General features: G+C 38.9%; 1 protein-coding gene and 1 long non-coding RNA gene across 4 annotated transcripts in view; one reads left to right on the forward strand and one right to left on the reverse strand.

The window, feature by feature from the left end:
• Nucleotides 1-24,957, forward strand: part of PRKAR1B (protein kinase cAMP-dependent type I regulatory subunit beta) — a 97,980-nt gene that overhangs the window by 58,291 nt on the left and 14,732 nt on the right. For both annotated transcript variants that reach the window (XM_085301586.1, XM_085301578.1), the window contains exons 7-9: nt 6,350-6,508; nt 15,425-15,485; nt 18,914-19,035. In XM_085301586.1, coding sequence (XP_085157712.1) covers nt 6,350-6,508; nt 15,425-15,485; nt 18,914-19,035 — 342 coding nt within the window. The remainder of the gene's footprint in view (nt 1-6,349; nt 6,509-15,424; nt 15,486-18,913; nt 19,036-24,957) is intronic.
• LOC146601607 (uncharacterized) lies at nt 2,729-22,993 on the reverse strand. 2 transcript variants are annotated; one of them, XR_014895441.1, is made up of 4 exons: nt 22,893-22,993; nt 17,711-17,833; nt 11,010-11,138; nt 2,729-3,079 (listed from the first exon to the last, which is right to left on the reverse strand). It is a non-coding gene; the product is annotated as an uncharacterized LOC146601607 (long non-coding RNA). The 2 variants fall into 2 exon arrangements; XR_014895435.1 differs by lacking the exon at nt 2,729-3,079 and having other exon boundaries at nt 9,971-11,138.

The raw sequence follows: 24,957 nt of genomic DNA on the forward strand, positions 1-24,957 counted from the left end.
AAATCAGCAGCTTCCAGATCCATAGGTGTGCACCATCACACTATACATAGTGCTCCCCAGAACAAAGTTCTTCCGCTTTCTGGGCAGCAGTGCTAAAATCCTTACTGTCTGAAGAAAATCCAGGCGGCTAGTGAGTGAGCTGCAGTTCATTTAAGCCTTGCCAGATACTTTTTTTGGCATGCTTCCACACTTCTCCAAGAAAAAGAACTACTTGGAGAGTAGACAATTGACCCCGAGACTTAAAGCCTCAAGCCATTTTCTGCCTAGTTCAGCTGGTGTTGGCATATGCGTTGAGGCCTTTTAACCCCTGGCCACACTATCTACTTTCATCATTTCTGTGATCTGCACGGAAGTGGCAGGTTTAACAGGACTGTGGATTTGAGGAGCAATTTACTCTGAGAACATCATGACTGATAAACAACCAGGTCTTCCATATGCGTGCAAAGATGCATGTAAAGGAGATGGCAATTGCCATCATAAAATTTCTGTTCCCTGGAAGAAAGTCAGGACAGAACAAAAAAAAAGAAAATCCATGAACCAAGCAATCAGAAACAACCAAACCAATAACAAGATCAGAATTATGAAAGTAGCATGCAGTGTTTTGAGAAAAACAMACAGACAAACAAAAAATCCCCCCCACACATTTAAACATGTATTATTTACTGTTAGAGTATTGGAATAGATGCCCCAAAGAACAAGTAAGATGTTTCTGATGATTTTCCTTAAAAATAATCTGGGTCAAATTTTAAGTACAATTTAATAACATATTCTTAAATATAATAACATTTTATCTTCAGTGTTCACACTTGCTTAGGGAATAAATAAGCACTGTTAACATGTTCATAACATAAAGTAACTGTACATTCACCAGCTATTACTACAGACAGCCAAATAAGATCCAGTACCATTCATTTGGCAAGTGCTGCCTAGCTCAACACGAACCATGGGCTAAGGGAGAAAGGCACAAATTTTCATGTGTTTCRTACAAGAGTTTGTTTAATATCACTTCCCTCTGGCATGGATGAAGGTTTGCAAGTATGTAGTGAAGTCAATCGAAGTGACCATCCAAAAGGGCTGGTAGCACTTTTACCTGACTTTAAAGAAATGAAAGTGACCTCAGAGAATTCACAAGCTGTAGGAGCTGACCAAGAAAGGTTGTTGGCTGCTGGCTGGTATTTTCAGGGACTTTCTTCAGGGCAGCTTGTCGTCTGCCTTGTATAATCGCTCAGCTGAAAGAGCAGTAAGCCATCTCCTTACTGCTTTGCACTACCTCCCAGGACACCATTGGTGAGGAGCAGATCAGGAAGAGGCAGGTCTGGGAGCAACCTGAGTTTGTTCCCCTCGTACACTGGGTACTACAAACCAGGTATGGTTTAGTCCCTAGCCAAAGCAAACCTTGGACTAGAAGGAGCGTTATAGCACTATCAGTGATAGTCTTCCTCCTTGACTGCAACCRGGCAGCATGATAATAGATCATCACCTGTTGGAGGAGAATCATTACCTCATGGTTTGGCCCTGCATATGGATAAAGTTTATCCTAGGTAGATAATGGCTTGAGGTTTTATGTCTCAGAGGTCAATTGTCTATCGGAAGCTTTTCTGCTCAGAGAAAAGTGAACGTATGCCAAAGAGTATCTGGCAAAGCTTAAATTATAGTTTCCAGTAAAGATGTTGAAAGTACCTGCTAAAGTATGTGTCTTGCAAAAATCTCTAATCCATATTTCTAAATATAAAAATGACTTCCTGTTTATTATTTTAATCTTATAACCTCACTTTTTTTTTACTTTAAAAAGCAGCGTCAACTACCCTTTTAAAACAGATGTATTTTTTTTTTAGAATCAACAACTTCCTATTCTATTTAATATCACAGCACCTCTTTCTGCAAGCATTTCAGGTTTCCTTCTTGTAGAGCAATAGCAGTCAATACTGCTGAAAATCAAAATTAAAACATTTCAGCATTTTTTCTTAAATAACTTGCGTGTTCAGTATTGAGTTATATTTAGAGCTGTAAATCAATATTGTGGACAGTAGATTATCTTCTGATTGTAGGTCAAATCTMTTTGAAGCCCTTAATTGTTTWTACAGATTATCTAGTTTGTATTAAAAAAATGAATGTTACATAGCGGTTTATTTGAGAATAGTGTTGGATTCTGAAACTAGTTCTATTTKACAGTTAGTTTCCATAGATTGCTTGAATTTCTCCATCATTAATACTCTTCCTGGGTGACACCTTTATAATTTCAGAAGGATGCTTTTGGAAATTTTAAACAGAAAATTTTAAATTTGGGGTTTTTCATCTTGAATTCTTAAGGATTCTCAAGACAGTTTTCAGGCTAATAACTAAGAAAATACTAGCTCTATTTGAGAAAATYACCCACATATCAATACCCTTCATGTCTAAGACTTGCTTATTTTTCCAAGAAGAAATAAGYCTCATCTTCATTTCTGGATAATAAATATTAAAGCTTGAGAAGATGCAAAGCACAAATTATTACAAACAGATCYCAGGGAGGGGAGGAGATTTAAGTTGCAATGCCTGGGACAAATTATATTGTCCATGTAGATCACAAAGTGGCAGCAAAAAATGCTAAAAGTTAACTTGAAAATATCAATACAGATTTAAAGACTCAGTAATAAAAGTAAATACACTCCTATGAAGCTCAGAGTTTTATTATCATATTCTGCTTGCTAAGTAAATTAGTTACCTTACTGTTAGTGGTAAGATTACATTTCGCTTCTCTGGACAACATGAAGATGAATGAGGCCAAGATGCATTCCTAGTACACTGAGCACTGTGTGACTCATTGCGTTTTCTCTCACAATTAGCACATGTGTATATCACAGCCTATGAGGAAAGGAATTGCTGATGCTTGTAGATTTTTCCCATTTGCCTCTTAAAAACTAACAAAGTGAACAAAGTTGTATGATTTTTAAGCTCGCAGAAATTGCYGCGCTCGTACTAAATGATGGAAAACAATGGAAGTGTAGAGTACGTCTGTCTGATCTGTGGAAAGTAGCAGGTTCTGGTTGCTCTATTCCTCTTCGTATTTGGGCATTGGCAGCTACACGTTCCTTTTCAGCTGCATGAAAGAAGAAGGATCCAACTGTTATGCAGCTATGATCGGCATTTCAACTAACAACTAGGAGTAATTCAGTTGTGTACCGGCTACTTTGGTTAGAGTTCACGGATGCCTTAAACTGCATAACCCAAAACCTCAGCCCAGTATTTTTGGGGATAAAGAAGGAGATCTTCTGAGCTGCTGCCATATAACATTAGCTTTCATAAGCTGCTCTCAACCTAAAATAGCTTTACTTCCCACACCTTACAAATAGAGCTACTTTCCATTCTCCTTTTTTTATTTTTCTTAAAAATGTTTTAAAAGGAATCATAGTAGGGCTGAACTCTCTGCTAAAGGGCAGAAGGGCATTATAATATATCATCAATGCACTTTAACATCATCATGAATACAGAGGTTTATTGTTGACTTAGGTCATTGCAGAGAATGAAGTACAATGGCCTTCCTCTTAAAAAAGAATAGTTATTCTTATGCTGTTTTGTGTTTTGGAGATTGATATTGGAAAYGGCATTTTTATTGGGGGAGTGAAGGCTGCCCTTGAAGACAGTCAGATCACCGATTTGGTTTCACTTCAGAGAACTTTAAACCTGAAACATCTAGGGTGGGAGAAGGACCATTTGCATAAACTGTTTACAGGCTACATGTCAGACATGTTTTGGGGAGTCTTGTCAGGTAAGATAGTAAAAATAAAGATTTCTTGAGCAGATTAACAGTAGCCTCTCTTTATAACAACCATGCAGCAATAAATGTCTGTCCTTTACTTGCTCTACCTTGAGTTTCACCAGCTTAATTCCTCTCTGAGTTGCAGTCATGTATCAAACTACTTTAACAAGAAATATCACCATATTGCTAAAAAATAGATGTTGGAATGAGTTTTCTTCCCCACTTACAACTGAAACTCTGCTTTATGTCCCTTAATGAAATTGCCCTTGCCTCAGTGAGTCATTTTACCATGCCACCTCTTATTCAATAACAAAAACTGTGCTCTTGAAAAAAGACTATATAGAAACTCATTTTGTTTTGTGTTGAAAATGAGTCCAATATTCAACACAATGGCAATTGACATTTGGGATCTGGTTTAAAACTCACTAAAATCTTTTATATTCCCCATTGGCCCTAAGAATTTGGCTTAGATTTTTACTGAGGACATGATTTGCTTTACTGTAGCAAACYACTTGGTCCATCCAGTAAAATGTGCCACAGTAAAAGGGCATCCATACTTTCAAACACTCATCTAGCAAATTTTGCAATGGATTACTTGAATCTAGAAAAAATCATAAACTCTCATTAAGTTTCCGGCCTTTCGGAATCCTCATTTTATTCATCCATTTTTCCTGATTTTTCCCTCACAAACAGGATGCAGAACTCACAGTACTAGCTGCTTGTTTCATATACCGGCAAAGTGCCTGGGTTTGTCATGGATTTTTAAAACTTCTTTCTTGCTTTCGGTTGTTTCATCATGAGGAGACTCAAAAGTAGACTCGAAGTTCTGTGAGACTTTCTTTTTGCAGTGCATGTAAAAGCTTGAAAGGAAATGCTGTTACTGTTCTCCTGTGTATGTTACATGACACACATTCTACAGGAGCAAAAAAATTAAGCTACAAACAACTTCTGCAGCTTGAAGTCTTTCTTGGCAGTCTGCTACCACCTGCCTACTTTGGATTATTTTTACTCCTAATTTCAGCCTCTTGATCCTCAGGTGCTCCAGGAACACAAAGATCCATAAGCTCATCCACAGTTGAGCAGTAATGCTAATACACTCCTTTTCAGCTGTTACACTCATCCCAGAGGTCTCCTGATGAGCTGAACTGCTCCATGGCCTCATCTAGCTCCTACTGAACCAGCTTTTCACTGAGCTCAGCAGGAGCTGGATCAGATCTTAATTGGATATTGGGAAGGTAAATTGGGATTGATTTCAATTGTAGTTCATAACATGCCTTTTCAGCATAAAACGAAGACAGAAATAAAATGAATACTGACACTTCTTAGAATTTTGACCCCAGTTCATTTGTTTTGGTCACCGTCTTTTCTCATGTCTAGCTTAAGCATAGCCTTAGTTTATATATTTTTTAAAACTGTTAAGCCTTGGTTTATATGTTTTTTAAAACTGTTAGTTTTTTACTCAGTAATTGRTAGTAGATTATGATCTCTTCCTTTGCCATAGTTTCCTGCTTAAGTTTCCTGCATGTTTTCTTTATAATATTTCTCTTCACAGATTGCCAAACAACTGAAATTCATTCTGGTTGATTGCTGTTGTATTTGATCTGTAACATGTTGGGATATATTCTGCGCTGGATAAATGCACACAGCCTTTCCTGCTCTCTAAACTCACTGACACATTAACAGAATGAAAAGGGTTTATTGTGTAGGTTTATAGCAGCAAGGCCACAAGCAAGCTGCATAATACACAATCCATACTGGTCTTAGAATACACTATTATGTCTCRTAAGCTGTATTGTCAATGAATAGAGAGGAAAATTCAGCCCAGTGGAAAGCACCTGCACAAGTCCCCCTTTCTCCAGTGGAGGTTTTACAAAGCACACAAGTGTAAGACTTCTACTCAAATTACATGCTATCTAGGAAAAATACTGTGATAGCTGTGGTAGTCCACATGGGCTTTTGGGAGGATATGTTATTTAAAAAGGCTRTGGGTCAAATATTGCTTCATAAGTTCTGTAGAACTGATGCATGAGTTAAAGAATAATTCTGTGTATAGCTTCTCAAATCCAAAGCACTTAATATTCTTCACTAACACAGAGAGAGATTTCAATAGTTACCCTTAAATGCCTGTTGGAGGCGCTAAGCTTAGAGAAGAAGAAAATGTTCCTTTTCAGAAGACATCTGCCTGTTTTGATTGTTTTTCATTTCATGGCCATAGTGTTTTTCAGCAAATCTCATTACACATATCAACAAACCTCCTTCCTTTCAAGTGTGACAGTGTTAATAAAAAGCCAAAAATTGTGGCAGTTCTGCTTGTCAATTGTCTAAGCCTTGACCACAAGCAGGAAAACTTGATGCYAGTTAACCATGGGAGCTGAAAATTCAGAGAGTAAATACAGTCATTGTATTGAAGCAAGATGACTTGAAATTCTGTCCACAAAGCAGGTTGTTGCCCTCTTTTGTTGCTGACTGAGGAAACTGTTACACTATTGTTTTCGTTCTGCATCTCCAGTGTTGACTATTAGAAAGGAAATTACTAACAGCTTTTTAGGTAACTGGCAGTAGGAGGAGCCCCCAAACTGTTTTTGCTTCTCCTTYTGTTTTGTGCATTAGGTTTATGTCAATGGAGAGTGGGTCACCAGCATTGGAGAAGGAGGCAGCTTTGGGGAGCTTGCCCTGATCTATGGAACACCCAGGGCTGCYACAGTCAAGGCCAAGACAGATCTCAAACTTTGGGGCATCGACAGAGACAGCTACAGACGCATTTTAATGGTAAGTTTACGGAGAATGACTTGTTTGTAGAGCTGATTTTTTCATTTCTTTTGTAGTGCCAGTACTGCACACAGCACYTCTATTCTGTGTGCAAATTACATTGATGATAAAAAGCTCTGCAGTCTATGTTTCTAAATAAAATAGAGACTATACAACAATAACATTGTGAAACTAAATTAGGTAAACTAAAGTAAAAGGTGATAAGATTCAGCAGACAGGTGCTGARTCATAAAATTCCGTGAGTAATAGTATTAATAACTATTATACGTTAATAAGTGCACAGAAGTACGAAAATTTCAGGAGGCCTCTATGACCCACTGCTGCTAAAGCACGTGCTTGCCTTCTTGTCATGAACCTCTAAATGACTTTCAGCACTACCTCTTGCCTGTATAGTCTTTTAATTGGTAGTGTAAACTCTTCCAGGCAGGTGATACAATGGAAATTGAGGTCTGCTAAAATAAGTCTCAGTGGGACTACCTACTCCATCTCTGAAATCAGCACACAGACGCAGATCTGATAGGCTGCATAGCTGCAGAAGGTTTTTGCTAACAATTCATAGCTCTGCCCCTTTCAAACTCCCCAAACTCTGCAGTAAAGCTCAGCAAACCCTCTGGGCATCTGGAGTGTGTGCTAGACTATGGATTTGCTGTCAGTTCTTGAGTAGTGGGTTTATAATGGAACCTTTGGCAGATAATTAACTTTAGTGATGTCTTAACTTTTTTTTAATGACAGCTTGTTTCTGATGTCAGTGTGCATATCTTTTCCTTCTCCATAAAATATTTCTTTCTTCTTGATAATTTACAGACAGATAACTTTATTTAAAGCCTCTTTCTCAGTAGGAGTTGACTCTGAAAGCTGCATTGTTTCATTCAGACCTGAAGGAAACTGTACTATTTCTACTATTTCTCAGAGTGATGAAGGAATGTGTATTCTGAGCTTGTACATAGTTCCAGCAACGTCATGGATAATAGAAAACCTAGGAAAAGAATTGAGCGGATTTTACATTTGAATGATTAGTTCTTATGTGACAACGTATAAAAGTGATCTTTATTTATATTATCTGTTGACTATTGGATGTCTGTATGAAACGTCACTGCTTTTCACTCTATATTTCGTAGACAGTGTTCTTTATCACAAAGATGAATATCACATTGAGTCTAGGAAAGTATGTCTGATAGAAATATACTTTATCCCAGAAGATTCAGGCTGGTAGCTCCAAGACAAGATAGAGATAAAATAATGAGAAGCAGACTGTTTTCTTTTTTATGGATAAACAGGATGAATAGTTTCTGAATGCCTTCCAGTGAAGGGAAGCAGGAATTAGTAACTGAAATATTTCTGCAAGGTATATCTGAACTATAGGGCAGGAGAATTTCCTAACAGATTTATGAATCACACTTAGCTCCTTTGTCCCATGCCCAACATCCAGGCTGTGGAGAGGTGTTTAAGATAACTGGTGTGATCAATCAATGTACTGCAAGGAAGACTCAAAGATTTAATAAGGAATGCAGGAGGGAAGTAAATGTCAGGACAATTCACATGTTCATTGACTTTTTAAGAATAGCTTCTTTTGGCTGCCTTTATTCCTGCTTATAAGGAGTAGAAGGGATAGAGTCACAGTCCTCCTAACCTTGAGGTAATTTGGCTTTCAGCGCTGATTAAATTGGTGGTACCTAACATCATTCAAGCTTGTGAGTTATTCAGGTTTGGTCRTGCATCCACTACCTCTGATAGCAGCCTTCAGAAGATGAGTATTTGATGAAGAGGCAGGATTTACTATAAGGGCTTAAAACCTGAAGTAGAAAAGACTGTCTTTTCAATGCTAGCTTTAGCCATAATTTGGATACTATTTATTATACTTCTATTTGATTCTAGTRTAGTGGGTAAGCAGTTTCCAAATGCATACACATATTCTCTGAATCAGTGACAAGTTGCGTAGCAAGTTCATTTTTTGCAGTTAGTGAGAACTTTAACTTAACACTGAGGTTCTCTTCTCTCTCTTTCTTTCTCTTTTTTCTTTTTAATATTTTTACAGTTGAGCCATTAAAAATTGGAGGTCTGCTGCATTCCATTAGATACCTATACAGTGTAATTGTACTATTCCCAATACTAAGATAGGAATTATTGCAGGTAGCATGGTGAACTAGCTGCAAGTATAGAAAATATTCTGTTTTTAGTGCTGTCGACTGTGAATGTGATTTACTTGTCCAGATTATGCTGAATCTGTTACCTTTTCATTTATTTGTAAGTGGAGTGTGACTAGTCCCTTGGCTGTAAGTGAAATGAGACCAGTCTGTGCATGTATTTGAGAGCAGGTTACAGTTACTCTCTGCACACTTYGGCAAGCCCAGGAATTAGTTACATTGTGTTTCAGCTGGAAAGCATCTCCACCATTGCGTGGCTGGTTTTACTTTGCTCAGTTTTAAGATGCAGTGGTAGCTGCCTTTCAAATCCCAGAAACATTTTTCCTACTGTTTAGTCCCCAACCTTATGTTTCCAGAAAGCTGCTGGATATTTTGGATGTAGAAATACTGCCTTGAAATGAGAGGTAGTACTGTTTAGGATATCTTTTGAAATATATCATTAAGATGACTTTAAAACTGAGAGGGAGCTGGGCTTTTTTGATTTCCTGTTTGCAAATACTTTTATCCAAGGGATCAATGACATTTTTCTCCAAAGATATGTTTTCTTTCCTTAGTAAGATCAAACTACTCCATAACATTTTGTCTACATTCCTTCCTGGCCATGACCAGCTCCATATTTTCTCAGCCTAGTGTTGAAATTTTATTCAACTATTTATTTGCAAATGATGTCTTTAGATCCACAGTTGCCAAAAAGATTTTAGCTTGTCATTAGGCACTTGACTCTATACCTCGTTTCTCCTTGCAGGCTCCAAATTGAAGTTCTTTGCTCACATTTAGTCTGTTCAAGYTTTTACTTCTACTTAGTGCCATTTTCCCCACTTACATGTCTCATTGTGTCATACGTGTCATACCACCTGGTTTAYGGCATGAATAAGATGTATCTCAGGAGGTTTAGGAGTTTTGGTTTTCTTTTTTTTTACATGGACAAAGCCTCATGCAAAAAGTTCCTGCTGGCTGATAGTTAACACATGTCATCTATTTATTACTTTAGCCTGTCCCAAAAGAAGTTTTTTAAAACAGATATATTTCTTGATATTTCATTGTCTCTGCTTACCTACACTGATGACTTGAGGGTGATACTCAAGTTTGTTTCAGCAGCTGTGATGATTGCAAATATTGGGCTAGTTCTTTTTGTAAGATTTGCAGAGAAATTGCGTGAAATTCATCACACAAGATGGATTAAAAAAAGCCACTTCCGCTCCTTCAACAAGCACCCCCYAGCACACTGACAAATGATGTGTGTATTCCATTTATTTCGTTAAATTATCTGTGCTATGTTGCTTGCATGTTTCTTGCTGCTGTAATGGTTTTWTGTTTGTGTGTATGTGTGTGTGTGCATACACAAACATACACAGACACACATATATGTACGTATGCTCTGCAGTGCCTGAGTGAGATGATCTTAGGATTCTTATATAGTTCAGTTGCAAAAATGTTACTCTCTCTTCAGTGCAACTGGGATTCAAGAGCATCGCAGAGTGGGGAACATCCCAGGGTAGTACAATATTTGTATTCTAAATATAGCAAATACCACAAATACCAGAGAAGCAAATGTCTGTATCCCAACATCAAATCGATCCCCTAGACAGTTCAGTTCCCAGACTGAGGAAATTTGATGTATTAATTTCTCGTAATTTCTTCTGTAAGAAGGCCTGATTCAGGATAATTTTGCCGCATTCCTATTCTCATGCTCCAAGATACCTGGATCTCAGAGGGGAGTTAGTTGCACGTTGGATACAATATATTTTGCCTGTATAGCATCCAGAGTAACCATCCAGCATTAACTGTTTTGCCACTTGTACCTTCCCACCTTGAAATRATATGCACAGCAACAGCCTTTTTTTCCAGGACCTTAATTGATGTGCTCAGTACGACGCAAAAGGCCAACATTGCTCATAGAAAGTGAGTTGTATTATTGGGATATAAACAGTGACTAATCGACCTTAGTCAGTCCCTACTGTTAGGTCTGATTTTGTTCATGCTATTTTGGCTTTGTTTTGTCATCTTTTCACAGCTTTGAATTTTAGAACAAGTTCTTTACTAAGGCCTTTTCACTACTCAAACAAAATGAAGTCAGAAGGGCTTCATGCTTCCATAAAACATAGATTGTATGGTGGGCAAAACATAAAGCAAATCCAAAACCTGCATTCCAACTTACATCTGTGCAATATAGTGCTGGGGTCTTGCAGGGTGTTTTGTTTTGATGGGGCAGGTACACATTGTTTCAGTGACTCTCTTTTTTTCATGCTCCCATAAGAATGTACACAGTAGGCATCACTCAATATTGGGTTTACCCAGGATTAAAGRAGTTGTAGTGATCCAGAAGGCCATTCCAGCACTTCCTGCCAGCTGCATACCTGCCAGCATAACTCTTATTTGAAACTTGAGCCATGCTTTGCCTTTCAGTAGCCATTTGTTTGGCTTCTTATTGATGGTGGAGATTTCTAGGAAAGACCAAATCAACTCCWGCCAGCCCATCTGGACAGCTGAAAAAAAGGGAGAGGGAAAGAAGCGGTAAAGCAAAATGGTGAGCAGAGGGAGAAAAAGAGATCAGACTGGAGGAGTGAGAAGAGAGAGTGGAAGAAAACASAGGAAGCGAAGGAGGGACAGTTGTAAAATACATGTGCCACTAAACTCACAGAAAAAAGATCAGCCCTATTCAACAAGACCTGTTATAATCTCTGYGACATTCATATTTCACAGCCTTTGTATTGTTTAAGCTCAGCTTAGAGCTTGCCACATTTTAAGAACTCCTAAAAATGGCTTTGAGCTCTTTTCTGTGTGGATTTGGCAAACAAATTGTCTYGTTCTCCTTGTGACTGTTTCTGGGAGGAGCATTGGGGTTTAGGATTTAATGACTTCTCATATTAATGACTATTCATTGTTAATGGGAACCACTATCTTTAAGAAGATGAGCTTGTGCATGACAGCTCAGAACTGGCAAGAAGGTGAACAAAGGAAAGTGGGGAGAGGGAGAAGCAGAGATAGTTGAAATAAGGAGATATTAATAGGCTAGGAAGAGCAGAAATAATAAAGACTTTTTAGAACATGCCATCAAGAACCCRGTGCAAAATTATTCTTGTACATTTATTATTGATTTTATCTGGCTCAAGCAGCAAGATTTCTACTGCTTTCCTTGGGAAACTTCTGCAGGAGAATAAATCTTAAGTTGAGAAAACTTTTTTGATATTCACTTAAATTACATGTTCTTAACTTTCTCCTATTACTCTGAATTATGCCAAGTTATGCTATACTAAATTATCCTTTCTTTCTGTCATGTATCCATAGGTGATTATCACTGTCTACTTAAAAACCTCATGGCAAATCACACTAGCTATGAACACGCCGTATGTAACATCCCAGTGCTGAGCTAAACTCTGCAGACTGCAGTTACTTTGCTCCTTCCTTACCAGCTCTCCCCAAGTGTTTCAGCAGATCTTCAGACTTTGTTCAGTTTTGGAACGCTTTTCTGGAAATGAGTTACCAAGCAGAGAGCAGCACTTGAGGTACACTCACATGAGAGCCATGGAGACGAGGCCACTGAATTTCACTCTCTGATGATGTCTTTGAGTATAGAGACCAAAATTGCTTTGGCCGTATTCTAGTTGCAGCAGGATGTTGCAAATCAGGTCTCACCTACTGCCTGTAAATCTCTTCAGCTTTACAACTTTCCAGTCTTCTTCCTTTCATCAAATATCTTTTTTTTCTCCTTATGTCTCTTAGCTGTATTTTCCAAACAGAAGCTCATTTTGTTTTTTTTTTTCTACTTCCACTAATGTCTCTAGGTCCTTTTTTGTTATTTTCCTGTTCTGGCAATCTTCCTTAGTATCTCCCAGTCTGCAGATTTCATTACTGTCTGATTTATTGCTGCTTCTAGACCATTCATGAAGATATTATGTAAGACCAGGCTTAACATACGTCCCACTGAGCATACTGGTTGGCCCTTCTGTAGAAATGACTTGCAGGGCAATACAAGAGATTATGATAATCTTCGTACTCAACAATCTGGGTGAGTTGACTAGACCAAATACGGTCCAAGATTTCTACTGCTGGTCTTCTTAGCTTATATTAGAGTAGTATTCTCTCTAAATTGCTTCCCCTCACTGCACTTACAATATTTATAGCAGGAAAATGCACTAATGTGAAAACAAAGCAATATTCTACTCAAAAAATGTGATCCAGTTGTGCAAGGGATGCATCCTGGTGTGCTGTGTGAATGCAGAGGCAGCTTGGGTGCATGTCTGCGCACAGCTAGGTAGAGGTGTGCAGCCAGGTGGCTCGTGCCAGCCAGGTAGCTGCTGTTGGTGTCCTGCAGGAGAGGAGAGAGGTTGGATGGAGCCCTTCTTGCAGTTTGGATCTGTGAGCCATCAGTCAAGTTACCCTGAGTTGCAGTGTGTATACTGGGAAAAGGGATCCCTACCTCTGAGTCAGCGGTTCTTCCAATGACTTTCCATGTATCCATCAGCAGGGCATTTGTCCTCTCTCACCTTTGTATTTTTATGAGACATGGGATGTTTGAGAMAGTGAATCCGTGCATTAAGTGGAGTCCCAACCGTAGCTAAGGTTCTAGATACCACCACAATACATGTAATGATAGTAACACATTTAATTAATTCTTTCCACTTCAGTTTATCTTTTATCCTAGTCTTCACTGTGAATCCGGTAGCATTACACTGGCCTAGTKTAGCCAAGAGCTAACACACCCGTTTTCCTGTAGGAAGCGATGGGCTCTGGCTCTCCGGGCCAGCCGGGATGCCTGGGATTCTTACCTTCCCGGTTCTTGTCTGCTTCTCTAAATACTCAAAGCTGTGGTCAGGCAACACTTATGGCAACTGATTACTGCTTCTTAAAATTCATCTGTGTCCACAGTCATTTTAAAAGCATTTTCCACATCTGTCCCTGTGTGTCCCAGCCCACCAAACTAAACCACCACTCTGGTTTTCCACAGCTGTCAATTTTGCTGGTCTGGTTTCCACTCTGGATTGTAGGGAGGAGAGCAACAGCTACACCAGGTCCAGTTTTCCATTCTTTGTCTCTGAGTGAGCTGTCAGGATTTGGCGTGGTTCGCAAGCCTCCTCCGTTTGAAGTTCATTTTTCCTTTCTGGCATTTCAAATTCTCTTGGGGCCTCCGAGGTTGAGAACCCGGTTTGTCAGACAGTGAGGTCAGACAGGGGTTACCGATGCTATCTCTGGGAGGCGAAGTGTCATCGCCACGCTCGGAAATTATGAAAGGGGTGCAGAGAGAGCGGCCTCGGTAGCTGGTGCTGCTTCTGATCCAGAGACATCCGGGAAGAATGGCAGCTTCTGCCAKTGCTGGGACTGTTTCGGAGCAGAAGTAGCCTAGGGGGGAGTGAAAATGATAGCAGTCCCCAGAGGAGAGCACCTGGCAGCCTCTGCTGATGCTGTTATTAGAAGCTGGAGCCAAAGCCTGTTGAGTTTGGTGGAAAGAGTCCTGTTTCTTTGGTGGTCATTGGATCAGGCCCCACTAGAACAGTGCATGTAGGAAGAGGGATGGTATTTGCTTCTTAATTATATCACTGCAATAGCAGTGCAGTCACCTTTCCCATTTTCGTCCTTCCAGCCTTTCTGCATGCTTTGACAGCAGAGGGTGAAATGCTTTTCCTCCTTTCCCTTTGTATGTCCTCCCATTCTGTCTCTGCCCCAGGCACTTAACACTCGCTTTGAGAAGGAGGAAAAGACAAGTGTTTTTTTTCTATGGTGAACACTGACGTTAGCTTCTGTCTTGTCTGCCCAGGCTATTAGTAAATGTCATCTTCATTTCTCCTTTCTTCAGAAGATGAATATGTCATCTTTATGCCATGCTCCTGCTTTGTAAGTTTGACTAGCAGGTGCCAGCTGACCTTCGACAGGATCTTCCTAGGCAGAAATGCTGTGGGCTGTCACGTAACTGCGTGGCATAAACCATGCAGGAGCAGCAAAGGACCCTGGAATCCCTCTTTCCAAGGGAGGTTTTCTTTCCAAGTTATTTGTGTCACTGTAGCAGGAGTTAAGGATGATTTTATTTTTTTTGTATTGATAAAATTGCACTGTATTTATTCATAACAGAATCTCCTTCGAAGAGTGCTTTGGGGGATGGCTACATAYAGTTTCTTTCTAGACATCAAACAGCAGGCGAGCATACGTTCTCAAAAGGTCTTACTAGATTAGGAACGACTGTGCTGGTGGCTATACATATGTTGATGGATCGTATGCTCCAGATTGCTTAAATCTTTTTAAAATAATAGTGTGAATAGGTTGCTTAGCAGTAACAATACTTACAGTGTGGTACAAAATATAAACACTTGAATACACACATACTCTCCTGGTATTAAGGAAGTTTAAATCTAAAAGAATGGGACCCTTAAGGGGGACATTTTGAGTTTTATCATATTTTGTAATTGTAAATTCCCTTCTAGTAGGGCCTCATTGGTAACAGGATATATATTGAATTAGCTGAACAGTTAATTGATGAAGCTCTGGCTTTAAAATGAGTGTCTGTAAATAATGGACACAATTCATCCGTGGTGTCCAGTAACACCAGTGAAGTCAGTGAAATTACACCAGGGTTGAATTTGATTCCTTCTGCCTCTGCTTATCAGGAATACAACTTGCCCAGACATTTTATAGGGAAACATTTGCCTTAGGCTATTTATACTGGCTGTGCTTAAGATTTGGAAGGGGAGGGAAAAAAAAAGAGAGCAGCTGTAGGAAGAAATCACAAAAATACTTTGAGTAAGGTTCTACCTTCTTTTTCTCTCTCCTTTAATAACAGGGCAGCACACTGAGGAAGCGGAAGATGTATGAAGAATTCCTGAGCAAGGTCTCCATTTTGGGTCAGTTGCCCTTTGGACTTGTATGTTAGTTCCTCTGTTATACATATTGTCTGGATGAATTTTGGTCTTGGATGGGATGATGACAGCAACAGTGGTCAAACAGAAGATCTCACAGTTGGATCATTTGCTAAAGAAGGAGAGTATAAAGGGCCTTCTTAGGACCTATTTTTCTTCTTCCTTAATATGTACCATACATTTATTTGAAGGGCAAACCTTTCCTGAAGTATCTGAGCAGGCATGYATGGGTAACTTTGCAGTAGCTGATGTTAAGCAAAAATCATGTATGGGTAAGAGAATAGAGTACAGAGATAGGAATTTGTCATAAAGTCCAGTTATATCCTTCCAAGTGACAAGCGAGAATCTTTTTCCTGCAAAAATATTGTATTTGTKTGTGTTAAACAAACTAACCTCACAAATCAAAATGGACTGGATTTTTTTCTTCTTAGTCTTTTACAGCCCCTGTCTCACATTCTTAAAACATCTGTTTAGCTTCTTGTCCTTAGATTTTGTTTCCCTTTGATTAATGTGATAGCCACGAAATTTGGGCATGTTCTTGATGGCCTTCAGTAGGAAAAACAACAAACCTATAATGCCTGACCAATCAATCACCATTAGGAGAACAAAAACTTCTAATAAGGAGGACAGTGTTAGCCAGTACAATGAATTGTTGATTCTGTACGAAACATCATATTTCTACTTGGGCTATTTCTGAAAAACAGTTAAGGATTAATTTGCTATATAATTAAAGTCTTAAAGTCTTCAGATTTCTATTTAAGCAAATTTATTTTTTTTTATGGTATTCCTCTAACATTTGAGCTTATGTGCCTGAAATATAAAAATAGGGGAGTCTTAGTGAAAATGTACTTGACCTTCTGAGAGCTGCTGTGCATGAAATTTTCAATTAAGTTTGTATGCTAAAAGTAAGGTCAAGTGTATTGCTCACTTAATAATGAAATTTTCATAATTTAAATGCTGTGTTTTATGTCTAATTTAAATCTTCCTGAACCAAGAGCACAAATTATACCAAATTACAACGAGTATTTAAAGAAAAAAAAAGGATCTCTGCACCTGCACTAATGAGAAGCAATTACAACAATGAGACATCTCAAAACAATTTCAGAGGAGAAAGGTTATTCAAAGATGAGCTTCCTTAAACATGCGGTTTGCAATTTAATTATATCCTAGTTTATAGTGTGGGTTTTTCATCTCAGTAAAAACTGAGTAAAGACTTCAGATTTGAGCCTTTTTTAAGTACAGAAAACAACATAATGCATCATTTCAGGATCGTTGAGAATTTAGGTGAAATGTTTAAGGATCTATTTCACACACCTAAAAAGTAGATTACAGCTGGCAAACTGAAAGATATTTTAGAGATCTCAGTGCAGTACTGAGAAATTAACTTCATTTCATACCTTAGTATGATCAGAATTTGGTGTTTTTTTGATGAATAAACCTTTACCTGTTTCTTACATATTTTTTTCTAGGTCTGCCAAATGTCTGTAATGAGCTATAAAATCGTAACAGTGGTATTTTTTTTAATGTAAAGATTTTTTAGATATCAGTAGCTGTTTGCTATTGATACACTGCTACACTCTTTGCAGTGTAGCTAACAAGATATGAAAAAAATAAACCTTTAGAAGCTTTCCTCTGAAGCTTAATTAAATGTAAAGCTATGAATTAATATGTACAATTCAGAAATTACAAAATTGCATAGTCTATTGTATTTAATGTTGACTTTAACTCTGCAACTAAAACTTTTAAGAAGTCTGTCATGTAAAATCTTCTATATAATGCTCTGTTTGCAGGAACCATTAACCAGTGTATTTGTAGTGATACCATTCCTTTAGACAAAAGAGAAACTTAGTGACTAGAGCTAGAATTAGCTTTGAATTTTTCACAAAGCCAGCTAAAGAAGTTTAAAGAGACTCTTTCTTTCCGTTGTTAGCGAGTTCTTTTTTTTAAAAAAAAAAACAAAGCCTATTCTAGTCTGTATAAAAGTTTTGTGCTTATTTTAGTCAGAAAGTGAACTTTCTTGAATGTTGCATTTACAATATTTTTCTTATGGGCTTGTATTTGATATTAATRTTTCTACAACAAAGACCACAAATGTACCAGGAAAGTACATTAGTCATTGCAGGTGAGAAAATATTAGAAAAATACATTTTCCAAGAAGCAACAGAAAATGGCATAAAAATAGGAAGATGTATGCGTGTCAGGTGACTTACCATGAAGACATTGATCACTTTGATCTGGTTTTGTTAGATCCAGTGCACACTGCAGAGTTCAGCCAAAAGGCTTTTTAGATTTTAAATAACAACCTTTTCAGCTCCCCACAATACTTCTAAGTACTGTTTTGGAACAAGAAGAGAAAAATAGAGTTTGAGAAAACAGGCCAAATCCATTCCTGGTGTCAGCAGTCTCTTGACTTACAGTTGTTCAGTAATTCCTAATGAGATAAGTAAGATTTAGCAGAGTAGTACATGAATTTCTAGCCCAACTTTTTAAGGCAGTGGAGGTTATGCCACTGTGTTATCTGTTTCCTCTAGTAAATTTTAAACCATTTGCTTCTTTCAGTCAAATCTGGTAAAAGAGTAGAAGTTCAAATATAAGTCATTTTCTTGAATTCTCATGCAAATAGGTAGGAGAGGGAGATGCAGGTTAGCCCCTCTCCTGCCCCCAGGGGGAAGACAGGTAGAATTCATCCAGCAGATCATGCAACAGGGAAAATGCCACCTGGTCAACGAGCAGCCCTGGGCTAGCCACAGCACAGACTGTCTTTTGCCCTGTAGGTGTCACAGGGGATTTGGAGTTGCTGCAGGTAGAAATGCAGCTCTTGCACTTTGCATGCAGTTCTACTGGCCAAAATTGCAAATGAAACAGAGGTGCAACTTTATACAGCCGTATTAAGAATCTAGTCCGATTGCTACTTGTGCCAAGATGAATTTGCTCTTACCTTCAATGGTGAGTGATTTCAGACTTGGCAGAGAAGTCTCCTCGCGATTGGCACCTCTATACTGCTYATCAAACAGGCTGAGAGTAACTCTTAGCAAAAAGGCAGTAGGACTTGTTCTGACATCTAGCGTGGGATGCCAGATGGGTAAGATGTGTCCCTCTCAGAGCTCCCGTGTCACCGATATGTTAGAACAGCTCCTAGGCTGCTCTAGTTCACTGCAGCATCAGGTCACTAGAGATCACAGACTTAGGGAACTGTAGCCAGCTTTTCCTGTCTAGCTTTTAAGATGACAGGTTCTAAGACACAGTGGATAAATACAGCCATCTTTCTCAACTGGAGGTTTGTGCAAAATGATGGACGAAAGAAATTTTTTTATAACAGAACCAGGCATATCAGAGCTGTCAGTTTAAATAAGAATCTTCAGCCAAAGTTAGGGTCTTTCTGTAATAAAGTTTTATAATCTTCAACATTTTAGAGTCCCTGGACAAATGGGAGCGTCTGACAGTGGCTGATGCACTGGAACCTGTCCAGTTTGAAGATGGAGAAAAAATTGTTGTGCAGGGAGAACCTGGTGATGACTTTTTCATTATTACAGAGGTAAGTTTGGCTTCATGATAAACTACATCTTTTCCTAGTAAAGATCAAGGCTTTATATTAAAGTCATTTAGTCTCAGTTTAGTCTCTTTCACTTCATCATAAATCTGAACTAACTCCACTCAAATCAAGAAAATTTTTCAAAATTCAGATGAGGTCTGACCCCAGTCCTGTGGAAATATATGAACTAAGTGGGACAATCCCTGATTTCTAGGAAAATTGAAGACAATCAGGAAGTTTGAGGTGTGCTTAGTCCATCTGCTGTTTGAAGGTTTGTTTCCTCCCTGTTCCAAATAGTCAAAATGTTTAACAAGGCTGGTCAGCCATGCAGGCATTGATTATTGTTCCCAAAGGCACTTACAGGGGAAATYGCAAGTGAGTATTTGTATACCGTAGCAGGAGACTTGGCCTAAAAATGGATCATTTGTTCCCTTGTTTGGCCTTAAACTCAGTCCAAATGACCAAGCCATATTCTTGGTTACTCTCACATAGGCAGACAGATCTGTCAGGCAGCTGAAAATAGTGACATCTTTTGAGGAGATTATTTTACACTTAAATTCCAGCATTTCACTTCTGCAGACAGATGTTGTTGGGATTTTTCCTCCCTCTTCTGACATAAATRTCTGAATCCTCCATATCTTACACAAATACATAGGCACTGTGATATAACAAGTTATAAAAAGGGCTGAGAGAGACTCAGAGTAAGGATAACAAGGGGGCATTAGTGTATGATTGTGTGTATATATATTGAATTAGAAATTTATGTTTTTCAGTACGAGCTCTGAGTGTTTGTACACAAATATATGGTCTGGGAGTGATCAGCCTATGGCTTTTGAGGTGTGCCTGGTGACAGTTCAAGTACATAKCCCAGCCCATTACAAGGTAGTGATGGCACAAGGGCTACTAGATAAACTGAATCCCTCACTATGGGACAGAGTGGGTCAGATCAATGTCATGAAGTTGATACCGCTGTGGTGGGATCCAGCTGTATGTATGTAGAATACTTCTTGTGGTTCCAAGCCATGACGAGAGTAGTATGTTGTGATTTAGGGAGACAGAGACCGTGCCCCACTAAAACAGTATAAAGGGCTTGTACAGCACCCATTCCAAATGGCTTAGAGGCCAGCGGGTTTTCCTTTGCTTTCTCTTTATCTGTGAATTTTTGGACAAGTGCCTCTATCCAAGGCAGTCAGAATTTGGTTCATAATCAATATCTGACACTTAAAATTCCGTTCATTCTTTTCCTTCTTGAGTGTTGGATGCTGGTGCTGAAACACATATTTGATTTATGAAGATAATTTCTCTTCAGATGCTCACAAAATTGCCAGTGCAAAGAACTGCATGTGCACATCACACAGATAGCTACAAACAAAAGAGACCAGATAACGGGTAGGGAGGTTTTTTCATTAATAAGATATTTAGTATATACTAAGAATTGAGAAAGTATAACTTTTCTTTAKATATAAAGAATTTCTATTTCTACTCCTGTTGCTGAATGTCCTGTTACTCCTTGAAGCAGCTCAAGACTACAGAAAACCCTGATTTTCTTAGCCATCAATCCCATGTGGAAAATTGGCAGCTTGTTTAAGAATTACCAACGGCCTTTATTTTCCCTCTTTTGAAGGAACAGCTATTACGACTTGAGTGGGTAGAAAAGTATTAGCACTGCATACTGTGTAATCATAAAGAATCTGCCCACATCACCCTTCCACTATAAGTCTAGCATAATTTCTCACTTTGGAAATTGCCTATATTTTTCTGCATTAAAGAATGAACATCCACTATGAACTGTTTTTTATGCAGCAGCAGTATTTATGCCTGCTTGCACAGAGTTCAAAGTTTGCATTTTAAACCTGATTTCACAGGAGTTTACATCTTTGTTGTTAAACTTTTCTGCAGGAGAGATGATGTGAGCTGCCAGGAACATGTTATTTTGCAAACTTTGGTTGAAAGTAGTTTTGGCTGGTTTGTTGTCACAATACATTGAAAAGTCATTAGCTTTTTTCATATATTTTTTGATGTTGGTGGCCTTATAATCCAAAACACTGTACAAATGTTGCCAATTTGTTTGGCTGCTATATACACAGAAACCGTTTCATGTAGCACTGGAATGCTATGTCCAATAGTACAGAACTAAACTTTACAGCAGAATTTTTGGACAAGATGCTAATTTATTATAAATGATAGTTACCATGACATGTCTTTAAAAAATCAGTTACCAATTTATAAAGCTTTGGTATACTCACAGGGATCACGAGCTTCACAAATATTTGTTCCAAGTGGGATCTTGTGATCTCTATTAAAAAAGGTTCTCTAAGACTCACAGGACTCAATGCATCAATTTGTAATTGTTAGCACAGTTTTGTATGAACTCGATAAACGAATTTCTCATCCTTGGTTAGCCTGCAGTACTGCCTTCGTCCGTGTGCCTCCCTTTGGGATGCCAGCTTACTAAGTGTATTGCTCCTGCAGAAGGACRTAGCCCATCAATGGGTTGACACCCTCAGGAATGGCATCTGAAGTGCAACCATTAAACTCCTTTTTTGAAAGGAAGACTTCCAGGCAGGATGATGATCAGAAAACCAGTTCCTGATTTAAACCAGGAATATCATCCTGGTTAGCATGAAAAAGAATATTTAGTCCCACCTTTCTGTCAAACAAGCACATTAACCTTTTCCCCTTTTTTCTTAGGATAACCTTTTTTCCCTGACATTTCTCTCCTGTGTCCAGTGTTGCACCTAGTAGGGTGCAGGTTTTTKGGGGTGAAGGCTGTATGCATGAAAATACAACAGTGCCCTCGGAGGGAATGGCTGCAGAATGAGCTCAGCCTAATTATTAGAATAACAGAAAATGTACACGAGGAGAGCCACAGAAAACCTGGCTTTGGAAGTTCCACTGCTCACAAAGYTGCTGTGTGGTTTATTTTTTGTTAAAAATCTAGCGACAAAAGTATATCCCTGAAATTCTAAGACAAGGGCAGCTTTTCTGCCATCCTAAATCTTCCCAGGCACCAGCAGTAGGTTGTGCGTTTCATTTTTTCATGAAGGTTTAGTTTTAATATTTAAAGACTGATTATTTTTCAGAGATACAATTATTTTAATGTTTATACCATATTTTTAATTTGTATATAGGATCCAAAGTGAGTATGTCCTTGAAAAAAAACCAAAATAACTGCTTTTGTAAAATTGATTTACTGCACTTGAAACTGTTAATTAAAAAAAGAAAAGAGAAACAACCCAGCAGTTCCTGTATTTTCAGATATTTCCAGGTCTTATTTTCCCACTATGCTTTTCACACAACAAACTCAGGCTTTCCCAGACTAGACAGATGTGGAATGTATCTGTTGGATTCCAAGGTCATGGAATTATCCCATATGAGATTCCTGGCACGGAGGTGAAAAACTTTAAGCACCATGAAACAATTGTTGCCATAAAGAATTATATTTTGGCAAGCGTAAATCATAACAGATGTACAGTTTCTAACAAATAAATTTGCAGTTGTATTGTACTCTGCCACACTGTGTACCCAACAGTAGGGAGGATTTATTCATCTGACTTCAGATAAAGCAAATATTTTTAGCTAGTATTTTAAAGTGATAGCTTGCAAAGGCATGCAAGCTTTCCAGAGTTGAATATTCTAGAAAATGTTAAGTCCCTTTAACTGAAATGTCATTTGAACAGGGACTGATTCTATTCTCAACTCGTTTAGTAAGTGCTTTCCCACTGACTTCAGTTTGAAAAGAAGTTCAAACTAGTCTAACAGTGCTATGAAACCGGGAAGAACGGAGTTTTTTGCTGTCGTCTAGGTTACTGAAAAAGTTAGCGACAGTAGTATTAAAAATAGAGGTTATGATCATATACCATTCTGTAAGCTCGGCTGCAGGCTTGGTTCAGTGGCACGGCACCTCGAAGACGGTCTCACACAGCTGCCAGAAACGCTGGGATCTGCAGCCGTGAAGTGCCTTGCTGGGTTTCTCGGCTCCCACCCTTGCCCACGTCACATCACTTGGATCTGCTTGTCGTTGCTGAGCACCACACAGGGCACACGGTTATTGTCGCGGGACTCTGCTGGCTACGCTCGGGGAGTGCTCTGAGATCAGCTGCGCGCTGAGAGCTTGCTGGGCCCGATGGGGCGCTGAGCTGCTGCCGTGTGGCCCCCGATACTCCTTCAGGTTTGACATGGCTTGAGAAAAAGGCATGCACAGGCACAGAGGTACACCGGTGCGGGAGGAGAGGGCAGCAAGAGGTTTAGGACAGAGCCACCCTGGGCCTCCGAGGACAGCTCGAACGTGCTGCCTGCAGCCTCGCTTCTCCTCTGAGGACGGGCCGACCCGAGTGGTCTGTAAAGCAAGGAGACAAAACTGCAGGAAAACCAAAACATTTCCAATTAATAGTTGATCTAGCTGCCCAGCAATAACATGCAGCAGCCTAAAAATAAAAGATCTAGAAATAGAAGGTAATTCACAGGAGAAGATTGAAGGAGAAGTGGACCCATTGTATCAAGCAGTTTCACATTAGAAAAAAAAAATTAAAACTTAAATTTTTTTTTTTTGATTGTGGATTTTATGTTAAATTGCTGGGGGTGGAGGTAGTTCCATGCTGCTCTTCAAATCCTTTATGAAAAGCACTTTGAAAAGCTTTATTAATATCTTGCTGGTTAGAAAAGGAGGCAGGGTCAGTGCTCCCAATTTTTAGATTTTTCAGTGTTGTAAGACTCACTGCCGTTCTGTGGGCAGAATGATACTCACCTTGTGCCAGTGTTTCCTCATCAGTGGGAATAATCCTAATAACGCTTTATGAAGATGAGCAAAAGCCTCATGTGAAAATTTGTAAAATATTCTTTAGTACAAAAACTGGGCAGTAGGAATTGCAAAATAGGAAAACAAAGGAAAATTTCCATTGATAGTGCAGCAGTCCTTCAAGAATCAATGCACAGAGCTGCCTGATTGACAGAAGTGAATCAATCTAATTGGCAGTGATTATTTGTCCAGCACTATTCTCGGATGATCACATTCAAAAGAGTCTTGTACCTGCTGGGGGTTCTTTCCCACTACTGTTGACATTTCAAGTCAGGGCCACAAACTGGCTCCAGTCTGGGCAGGATCCACTGTTAGTTCTTGTGGCTGCTGAAAGTGTACTTGAGATACTGTCTTGTAGGTGAAATCAATGTTTCCAGCCCTGCTGACGCTCTTGGCACGCTGTGGAGTGTCTCTGCACAAATGTAGTTCAAAGCCCTGTTAGGTGGAAGAGTGTTTGTAAACTACTCGCACCATGGTAACTTCAGCTAACCTAGGAAGATCCTRGGTGTAACTGGGAAGGGTGCTCTGCTCTTTAGAAGACTGGGCCTTTTYGTGGGAAAAGTAGACTTGGGTCTTGAATTGCACAACAAGCTTTTGAGATTTATGATTTAAAAGCTCTTTAAGAAAGAAAAGAAAAAAGCAAAATAATAGCCCAATTGTTTCCTGCTTTAAATTGTTGCTCTTTGACATTCTAACCCGAGAGAGACCCCTTTGGCACCTACCCCTACAACAGGCAGCAGAACTACAAAGTAAACTTCTTCCGTATGGTTAATGAAGTCACTGCCTTAGGCACACTCTGCTATCACACCTGATAATCTCTTTAAAAACACAGTATGATTAATTATTAATTAGGAAGATGAATGTTGTCTAGAAAAGGAGTTTCAAAGGCTACAATCAGAACTGCTTAGTGTTACCTGGATTTTTGTTGATACTGAACATGTTTGTCAAAGGCAGTCTACAGCAACTCCTAATATACSTAATAAACAAAAAATATCTAATAAACAAAGCCAGCAGTACCTGAGGGCTCTGTACTTTGCTTATTTTCAGCTGCAAAGKATTTATTTCCTGTTAAGTTCTTACAGGAAAGGTAGATTCAGTTTTCTTGATATCACCTAGTTGAGCTCAAG

Source organism: Rhea americana, unplaced genomic scaffold, assembly GCF_003343005.1.
Source record: "Rhea americana isolate MKP2758 unplaced genomic scaffold, rheAme1 scaffold_10, whole genome shotgun sequence".
NCBI lineage: Eukaryota > Metazoa > Chordata > Aves > Rheiformes > Rheidae > Rhea > Rhea americana.